Below are 10,489 nucleotides of genomic sequence, written 5' to 3'. Positions count from 1 at the left end.
GGTGAGAGAGAGAGTAAAGAGAGAGAGGAGAGAGAGAGAGAGAGGAGAGAGGAGCGAGAAAGGAGAGAGAGAAGAGAGAGTCTGCCAGGTGAGTGGGGGAGGGGGGAGAGAGAGAGTATAGAGAGAGAGGAGAGAGCGAGAGAGAGAAAGAGGAGAGAGAGAGCGAGAGAGAGGAGAGAGAGAGAGAGAGAGAGAGGAGAGAGAGTAAAGAGAGAGAGTAAAGAGAGAGAGAGTAGAGAGAGAGAGTAGAGAGAGTAGAGAGAGAGAGCGAGAGAGAGGAGAGAGAGAGAGAGGTGAGAGAGGAGAGAGAGAGGAAAGAGAGAGAGAGCGAGAGAGAGGAGAGAGAGAGGAAAGAGAGAGAGAGCCTGCCAGGTGAGTGGGGGAGGGGGGAGAGAGAGAGAGTAAAGAGAGAGAGAGAGGAGAGAGAGAGGAGAGAGAGACAGTCTGCCAGGTGAGTGGGGGAGGGGGGGGAGAGAGGGAAAGAGAGTAAAGAGAGAGAAGAGAGAGAGAGAGAGAGAGAGAGAGGAGAGAGAGAGGAGAGAGAGAGTAAAGAGAGAGTAAAGAGAGAGTGAAGAGAGAGAGAGGAGAGAGAGGGAGAGAAGAGAGAGAGAGAGAGGAGAGAGAGTAAAGAGAGAGAGGAGAGAGAGGAGAGAGAGAGAGAGTCTGCCAGGTGAGTGGGGGAGGGGAGGAGAGAGAGAGAGTTAAGAGAGAGAGAGAGAGAGGAGAGAGAGAGGAGCGAGAGAGACAGTCTGCCAGGTGAGTGGGGGAGGGGGGGGGAGAGAGAGAGTAAAGAGAGAGAGAGGAGAGAGAGAGAGATAGAGAGAGATTAAAGAGAGAGAGAGGAGAGAGAGAGACAGTCTGCCAGGTGAGTGGGGAAGGGGGGTTTCTCCTATTCACATTATTTATGCAGCTGCGCCTACAGAAACCAGCACACACAGTACAGTAAAGACAGTAAAGACAAAGACAACAAAGACAGTAAAGACAGTAAAGACAGTAAAGACAGTAAAGACAGAATGCAGGGTAAAGGGTAAAGGGTAAAGGGCACACAATGTGAGACGAGGTGGAGGTGAGATACCATCTTCCAGAAATAAAATGTATTTTACATTAGATATAATGTCATTCTATTTGATTGGTTGATGTTTTTTTTCAGGAATGCTGGAGGATGACAGTGACACTCTGTTCATCTCAGAAGCCTATCACAAAGCTTTCCTGGAGGTGAGTGAAGACTCCAGCCTGACTCGGGGTTAACCCTGACCGTGACCCTAACCCTAACCCTGACCCTTACCCTGACCCTGACCTTAACCCTGACCCCTGCCTGAAGAGTGGGTCCAGCTCGACTCCGACGGTCCCTCATCTGCCTGAAGACTGGGTCCAGCTCCAGTCTCCCTCGTGTCCGTCTGTCTGTCTGTGAGATTCGGATCTCTCCTTCACTGGAACTCCTCCAGGTTTCTACGCTTTTTTCCCAAAGAGTTTTTTTTTTATAGTTTTTCCTGGCCGAGAAGGAGAGTCTAAGGACAGAGGACCCTGGGACATCGTCCCTCGCCACCACAGACATTGTCTGACTCCATCGCCACCACAGACATTGTTGATTTGGCCCTCAGAGGCGACTGTTGTTGTGATTTTGGGCCTTACAAAAATAAATTGAATTGATTTGATTTGACCCTGACCCAAACCCTGACCCTGACCCAGACCCAGACCCTGACCCAAACCCTGACCCTAACCCTAACCCTGACCCAAACCCTGACCCAAACCCTAACCCTGACCCTAACCCTGACCCTGACCATAACCCTGATCCTGACCCTAACCCTAACCCTAACCCTAACCCTGACCCTGACCCTAACCCTGACCCTGATCCAGACCCTGACCCAGACCCTGACCCTGACCTTGACCCTCTGTTGTAACGTGTGTTGGTGCAGGTGAACGAGGAGGGCAGTGAGGCGGCAGCGGCCACTGCTGTCGTGGCCATCGGACGCTCTCTCAATCCCAACAGAGAAGTGTTTATGGCAGATCGACCATTTCTAGTCATCATCCGAGAGTCCACGATCAACGCTCTGCTCTTCACAGGGCGAGTGGTCGACCCCTGCCACTAGTGGTCGACCAGATCACTAGTGGTCGACCCCTGCCACTAACGACACACACCGGCTACTAAAGCTAAAGATCCATATGAAGGAGAGATGATCCAAATGGAAAAGTCACAGATGCTGATCTTGATCATATGTATTTGTGACAAAGGTCATTCACCATAACGTGTGTGTCAGTGTTACTTATTATTGGAAGACCAATATTAAGAATAAATGTTATTTCAGTGAGTCCAGATCTGTTCTGTAGAATCACCAAATTAAACTGTGTTGAACTAAAATACAAATAATAGCCTTGAATTTAAAAATACTCAAGCAATTAACATGTTTTGTCCAAAAGTATTTTTAAATCCTTCACTACCAGGTGTATATTGACCCTGTCTAAAACTGCTGCTGCTCTGACAGCGGAAGTCGTCCGCTCTCTGCTGGCGACATCTTGAGACACACTCCAAATGGTATAGAATCACACCACCACCATTGAACGTCAATGGAAAGGCATTTTCACTTGAGTTTAGGTCAGGGCTCTGGGCCGGTCAAGAATGGTCAGAGAGTTGTTCTGAAGCCACTGCTTTGTTAGCTGTGTGCTTAGGGTCATTGTCTTGTGTGATAAAATGTGAATATATGAGTATATTTCTGTGATGTATTTTATCTGCATAATAGTGATATTTTATCTGCATCATTAGTCTAAGAGAAGAACTGGTGTGTGACAAACTGCATTTGTTTGTGAAGGTATCATAAAGATGGGCCAAAGAATGTTGCCCCAGGGGGGGAGTTGCACCCCCCCTTGCAGGCTTTATCTCTACGGAAAAATACCAAGTGCCTTGATGTGAAGCTGACCAATGAGAAATGTGACCCGCCTATTCCAGAATATCTAATAAAACCAACCAGCATGGGAAAAAACAGGGTGAGACGCGGGGGTGAGACGCAGGAGGGTCAGCCAGGCTCCTTACAACGGCCTGGCTGACACAGTCCCCGCGTTTTCTCCCATGCATGCCACACAAATGTCTGATCTTTCTGCGTCGTTTCATATTCTAAGTTGAATTGTGTTCTCAATGTGTTAAGGAATAGCATCGGTGTATGTCTGATTCCATGACATCTTGTTGGAAGGTGAACCATCGGCCCAGTCTGAGGTCCTGTCCCAGTGGTCGTGTCCCTGAGGTCCTGTCCCTGAGGTCCTGTCCCTGTGGTCCTGTCCCTGAGGTCCTTTCCCTGAGGTCCTTTCCCTGAGGTCCTGTCCTTGTGGTCCTGTCCCTGAGGTCCTGTCCCTGAGGTCCTGTCCCTGAGGTCCTGTCCCTGTGGTCCTGTCCCTGTGGTCCTGTCCCTGTGGTCCTGTCCCTGAGGTCCTGTCCCTGTGGTCCTGTCCCTGAGGTCCTTCAATTCAATTCAATATATTTTTGTAAGGCCCAAAATCACAACAACAGTCGCCTCTGAGGGCCGAATCAATGTCTGTGGTGGCGATGGAGCCAGACAATGTCTGTGGTGGCGAGGACGATGTCCCAGGGTCCTCTGTCCTTAGACTCTCCTTCTGTCCTTAGACCCTCCTTCTCGGCCAGGAAAAACTACAAAAAACCTCCTTGGGGAAAAACCGTATAAACCTGGGTTAGTTCCAGATGAAGGAGAGATCTGACTCTCACAGACGTGAGGGAGACTGGAGCTGGAGCCACTCTTCAGGCAGATGAGGGACCGTCCATACAGGGCAGGGACCACTTCACCAAGAGAGGGACATCTGGGTCCACAGGTCCTCAGGAGTGAGACAAAGAAAAAGAAGGCGGTGAACAGTTTGCAAGTGGAATTAAAAAATACATTTTGTTTGATAGGATAAGTCAGAAGAAGAGGATAGAGCTCAAGCTGCCATACTTCCCCCATAGTTGCTCCTAGGGCAGCGGAGCTGAAGCTGTGGGTTTATATTTCTGTTCCTAACTGGTCTGACCATAAGTCATTTAAAGAGGAACGTTTTCAGCCTGGACTTAAATGTAGAGACTGAGTCGCCTCTTTAACATGAACAGGAGCTGATTTCATAACACAGCTCTACCTCCTACTGTACTTTTAGAGACTCTTTGGACCACCAGAAGGCCAGCATTCTGAGAGTGAAGAGCTCTGTTTGGATGATATGGTTCTATAGCATCTTTGAGGTGGGAGGGGCCATGCCATTTATGGCTTTGTAAGTCAGGAGTAGAATTTTAAATTTAATTCTAAACTGGACAGGAGCCAGTGAAGAGACTCCAGCACCGGCATAATGTGCTCTCTTCTTTTTGTTCCTGTTAGTAATCTTGCTGCTGCCTTTTGAACCAGTTAAAACTTTTTATGGAGCTTTTAGGACCTGCTGTGAGCAGGAGTTAAAGTCTAATCTAGACGTTACAAATGCAGGAGACGTTTTTCAGCTTCACTTTTAGGCAGGATTCTTCTGATTTTGACTCTTGTTGCGCAAATGGAAATAGTCTGTTTTACAGGCTTGATTTATATGAGCTTTAAATGAGAGCTCCTGGTCAAATAAGACTCTGAGGTTTCTTACAGTAGAACTGGAGGCTTCACTGACATTGTCCAGTCTGACTCTCTGCTCAGATAGATTGTCTCGTAGATGCTTAGGACCAGCACAATGACCTCAAGCACAATGACCTCCAGCACAATGACCTCGTTTTTTTCAGGGTTAAGAAGCAGATCATTAAGTGGAAGTTAATGCCATGTGACCTGATCATGTGACCTAACGGCAGCATATAAAGAGTAAACAGAATTGGACCGAGTACTGAACCCTGTGGCACACCGTAAATTACTTTAGAGCATGGTGAGGAGCTCTGGTTTACATTAACAAATTGGTACCTATCAGATAAATAGGTTTTAAACCAGCTGAGGGCGGGGCCTCTGAGGGCGGGGCCTCTGACACCTACGTCACATTCTAACCTCTGCAGTAGAATGTTGTGGTCGATGGACAAACGCTGAGGTCAGAACCAGGATTGAGACCAGTCCATCATCAGTGGCTAATAACAAATCGTTTGTGACTTTAACTAGTGCAGTTTCAGTGCTGTGGTGGGCTCTGAACCCTTCTGTGGTGGGCTCTGAACCCTGCTGTGGTGGGCTCTGAACCCTGCTGTGGTGGGCTCTGAACCCTGCTGTGGTGGGCTCTGGACCCTGCTGTGGTGGGCTCTGGACCCTGCAGTGGTGGGCTCTGAACCCTGCTGTGGTGGTCTCTGAACCCTGCTGTGGTGGTCTCTGAACCCTGCTGTGGTGGGCTCTGGACCCTGTTGTGGTGGGCTTTGAACCCTGCTGTGGTGGGCTCTGAACCCTGCTGTGGTGGGCTCTCAACCCTGCTGTGGTGGGCTATGAACCCTGCTGTGATGGGCTATGAACCCTGCTGTGGTGGGCTCTGAACCCTGCTGTGGTGGGCTCTGGACCCTGCTGTGGTGGGCTCTGAACCCTGCTGTGGGGGGCTCTGAACCCTGCTGTGGTGGGCTCTGGACCCTGCTGTGGTGGGCTCTCAACCCTGCTGTGGTGGACTATGAACCCTGCTGTGATGGGCTATGAACCCTGCTGTGGTGGGCTCTGGACCCTGCTGTGGTGGGCTCTGAACCCTGCTGTGGAGGGCTCTGAACCCTGCTGTGGTGGGCTCTGAACCCTGACTAGAAAACTTCACATAAGTTATTGTCCTGTAGGTGGCGACAAAGCTGTTTAACTACAACTTTTTCAAGGATTTTTGAGACAAAAGGAAGATTATAAATAGGTCTGTAGTTTAACAACAGGTCAGATCTAGATTAGGTTTTTTCAGAAGAGGTTTAATGACGTCATGTTTGAAGGATGTGGAACATAAGCACTTTCTACTGAAGTATTTATTATATTAAGAATAGAGTCTATAATTAGGGGGGGAATGTCTTTGAGGAGCTTGGAATGGGGTCTAGGACACAAGTTGAGCTTTTAGAGGACATAAGGGCTGAAGTTATCTCTGCTTGATCAACAGCTGAACATTTCTAAATTTACAGATGGATTTATATGTGACGTTAGATTTACAGCTTGGGCTTGTTCAGGGTGAATAGTGGGGCTAATTTCATCTAATTTATCTCTGATTGTTTTTATTTTATTGTTAAAAAATAGGAGGAAATCATCAGAGCTGAGTGAGGGCTCTACTGCTGTGACGCTACGTTACCATGGCTACAGCGGTGAAAAGAAATTTAGTGTTACTTTTGTTGACTTCTATTAGATGTGAATAATATCTGGTTTGGGCCTCACACAGAGCTGCTGATAGGACAGGAGCAACTTTCCATGTTTTTAGAGATTCTTCTGTGTGGGAAGAGCCAAATAATCCCTCTAACCTTCTAACTCTGTTTATGTGAACGCAGTTCTTGGTTGTACCAGGAGGAGGCGCTTTGACCTAATGACCTTCTGTTTTAACGGTGCTGCAACATCAAGAGCAGACTTCAGAGAATTCATGGTCAAGTCGACAAATTGATCACTTATACTGGGACTAAAACTGTTCTCAACAGGATCACATGACGTGATCACATGACGTGTCACTGAATATTGGCTCTATTATTTCTTTGAATTTTGAGATATTGTCCTTTTCAATATAACTTTATTCTGTAGCTGATGATCTTCAAGAATAAACTGAAAGGTAATTATGAAATGATCTGACCACATAGAGTTTTGAGGGAAGACAATGAGGTCACTAATCTCTGTTCCATACGTTAGGACAAGATCCAGAGTGTGATTATGACTGTGAGTCGCTTTATTTACATTCTGAGTGAAACCAATGCTGTCTAACAAGGCGCTGTCTAACAAGGCGCTGAAGGCATTACTGAGAGAGTCATCACTCACGTTCACGTGGATATTAAATTCTCCTCGCGCCCTTTCTCTTCACCCTTTGCACTGCAGACTTCAGACACGACACGGACAGCTGTGTCCTGCAGAAGTTCTCTGATGACTCTGCCATCATCGGACTCATCACGGACGACGATGACGCGGAGTACAGAGGACTGGCGCAGGACTTTGTGGACTGGTGTCAGCGGAACCACCTCCTCATCAACGCGGGGAAGACCAAGGAGATGGTGGTGGATTTCCGCAGACGCCACCCCACTGCCCCCTCACCAGTGAACATCCAGGGACGGGACATTGAGAGAGTGGACTCATACAAGTACCTGGGTGTTCATCTGAACCACAAACTGGACTGGACTCATAACACAGACTGTACAGGAAGAGCCAGAGTCGGCTCTACCTCCTGAGGAGACTCAGGTCTTTTGGAGTGACAGGGCCACTCCTGAAGACCTTCTACGACTCTGTGGTGGCATCAGCCCTCCTGTACGGTGTGCACAGCCTGCAGCAGCATCACAGAGAGGGAGAGGAAGAAGCTGGACAAAGTCATCAAGAAGTCCAGCTCCGTCCTGGGCTGTGCTCTGGACTCGGTGCAGGAGGTGGGGGACAGGAGGGTCCTGGCTAGATCCACATCTATGCTGGACCATGAGTGTCACCCCCTGCAGGACACTCTGTCCGCTCTGGAGAGCAGCTTCAGTGAGAGATTGATCCACCCTCGCTGTGTGAAGGAAAGGTTTCGCAGGTCTTTCCTTCCTGCTGCTGTCAGACTTTATAACAAACACTGTTAGTACTGAACACTCGCAATACTGACCTAACCATGTGCAATTCTGTCATATGTGCAATTGCTGTTGGAATTCATGTGCAATTCATGTGCAATTACTGTGAAATTCATGTGCAATCTATGTGCTGTCGTGACACATATTCATGTGCAATTACTGTCGTGATCACATGCAATGGTATTTATGTATTTATTTATTTATTTGTCTATGGGAGTTTTTTATTTATTTATAGGAGATCTTCTACTGAAAGTGTTTTTCAGACTTCCTATAAGTGATCTGTTCTTCTGTATCTACCTCTGTATCTACCTGCGTTGCACCAATGAAATTTCCCCATCTGGGACAATAAAGGAATATCTTAACTATTTTATCCCAGACTAACTCTAAGTTTGACATAAAGTCAGAAAACTCTGTTAAAAACTCTGAATAGGGACCATGAGGTCGGTAGATAACTATGAACAAAACTCCTTTTTGTTTTTTCATATTTGGACATGTGATTGACACATGAGGCTTTAAATGAGTGAAATGCATTGTTCATTTTAGGACTCATGAGTCGCTTGAGTGTGAGATCACTGCCACACCACCACCTCTGTGCTCCTGGAGGTGTGACAGGTAACAAGGGTGGGTGGGGTTAACATGGTGGGTGGGGTGGACTCATTTAGTCTGACATAATCGTCTTGTTGACGCCACGTTTCAGTTCGAGCTGAAGATCTATGTTATAGTCACTAATTAATTCATTAACTAAAAGCGATTTGGAGGAAATTGCTCTTATGTTGATCAGTCCACATTTTACGTGTTTATTCATTTGTATATTTGTGTCATTTGTGATTCTTATTTTCCTTAAGTTATTTGGTCTGAGCCTGAAACAGTTTTTCTGAGATGTGACTTTTTGGCATTATTTGTACGAGGAACACGAGGGACACGAGAGACGCGAGGGCCACACACAGTCTATCTGCCTTGAATCTGAACACTTCACATGTGACAGAGCCGGCGAGAGTTCAGCGACAGGAGCGTCTTACACTGCTGCTCTGCGCCCAGGGCTCATCCCTAGATGGTCACTTAACACGACTAAGACTATTGGTCAAATTCTGAACTAATAGGGATGTACCCTCCGAAGTGGGAGGGGCCATCCCTGCGTAGGTTCCGTCCCTGTGGTCCTGTCCCTGTGGTCCTGTCCCTGTGGTCCTGTCTTTGTGGTCCTGTCCCTGCAGCTGCACGATGCTGCACCTCCATGTCTCACTGTGGGGATTGTATTTAGCATTACCTGATTTTCTTCACACAAACCGCTTAGAATTAATACCAAAAAGTTCAATCTTGGTTTCATCAGACGAGAGAATCTTATTTCTCAAAGTCTGGGAGTCCTTCATGTGTTTTTTGGCTTCCATCTGCTCAGTTTGGCTGGGTCTAGGAAGAGTTCTGGTCGTCCCAAACTTCTTCCATTTAAGGATTATGGAGGCCACTTAGGAACCTTGAGTGCTGCAGAACCATGGCCAGATCTGTGCCTCGTCACAGGCACATCTCTGAGCTCTTTGGGCAGTTCCTTCGACCTCATGAGTTTTCTGGTGCTTTGGCCGGTGTTTAGGCCGCAGTTATTTTATTACTTGGTTGACGGATTTTTAAATGAAATATATTGAACAGGCGGACTAAATATTATTGTAATTCGGGGATATAAAGACGTGCACGGTGAGCTGCAGGTCTTGTAGCTGCAGGTCTTGTAGCTGCAGGTCTTGTAGCTGCAGGTCTTACAGCTGGACTCCAACAAAGGTGTAAAACATCTCAAGGACGATCAGGAGAAATGACCAGCATTCTGACCTCTGACCCTAACCCCTAACCCTAACCCTGACCCTACATGTGAGTGAAATATACTTATGACCATGTGATATTTCAGCTTGTTTAAAATACATTTGTCCGTTTCTTCTGTTCCGTATTCAAGAGAAACACAAGTTGGATTTTAGCTGTGAAAATGTGAACGGCTCTAAATACTTTCTGAATACTTTCCACTGTACGACCTGAAGGTGAGAATATATTTAATTTGGTAAATATTGCACAATTCAATTCAATTTATTTTTGTAATGCCCAAAATAAAAGGGGCGACAGTGAGAACATAAACAATAATAGAGCTGTGGTTCTGAACCTGGTCCGATGGGACCCCAGGGGTCTGCAGAGGTCAAGACACACATCCCACTCATCTGACACGCCCTGGCCTGTCTGTGCTGCAGGGGCCCCAGAGTTTGGTGCGACTTGTGACGGTTGTGATGATACGTCCTGTGATTTCTTTCTTAATATTTTAGACAGAATCTTTCTGGGTGAAATCTTGGTTCCAGCTGCACCTAAAAGGGCCAAAAGGACCAGGGAAATCAACCAATGAAGAACTGCGTTTGTCGTGGCTACGATAGGGATATGATGTTTAGGTGGATGTCTTCCACACGAATTCCAATTTATGGGTTAAATGAATAATTATTGACTGTATTAGTTTCCAACAACGCCACCCTGGATTGGTGCCAGGGACACATACACAAGTAAGGCAAGCGCAAATTCTTTGAGTGGACCAGGAGACTCCGATATAGGAAAACAGTTCACAATTTATTAAATCTAAAGACAGAATAAATAAAACATTTGTATTTTTAATAATAAAACTACTACTACTCTCATTCACACATTCACACCTCTAAAACAGTAGACACATTTAAACAATTCACCGAAATAACAAGTAAAATAAAACAGCAGGCCTGATTGTCCCTGCAGGGCCAATTACCCTACCAGGAGGTGGCGCTGGTTCTTAGCAGCAGGCCTGGGACCCGGTACAGTCCCACAGTCCAGCTGGGGGCCAGAGCCGAC

The 10,489-nt window shown here is 46.9% G+C and overlaps 1 protein-coding gene across 1 annotated transcript in view; it reads left to right on the top strand.

Annotated features, from left to right (window-relative positions):
• serpinc1 (serpin peptidase inhibitor, clade C (antithrombin), member 1) overlaps positions 1 to 2,090 on the top strand; it is an 86,168-nt gene extending 84,078 nt beyond the window's left edge. The window contains exons 8-9 of the mRNA XM_072438817.1: positions 1,151 to 1,215; positions 1,917 to 2,090. Coding sequence (XP_072294918.1) covers positions 1,151 to 1,215; positions 1,917 to 2,090 — 239 coding nt within the window. The remainder of the gene's footprint in view (positions 1 to 1,150; positions 1,216 to 1,916) is intronic.
• The last annotated feature ends 8,399 nt before the right edge of the window (positions 2,091 to 10,489 follow it).

Source organism: Eucyclogobius newberryi, unplaced genomic scaffold (assembly GCF_026437365.1).
Source record: "Eucyclogobius newberryi isolate DKJ021-1_F unplaced genomic scaffold, fEucNew1.0.hap1 SCAF_9, whole genome shotgun sequence".
Classification (NCBI taxonomy): Eukaryota; Metazoa; Chordata; class Actinopteri; order Gobiiformes; family Gobiidae; genus Eucyclogobius; species Eucyclogobius newberryi.
Note: the sequence above shows the minus strand (reverse complement) of the source record. Positions and strands in the feature narration are given on the sequence as shown.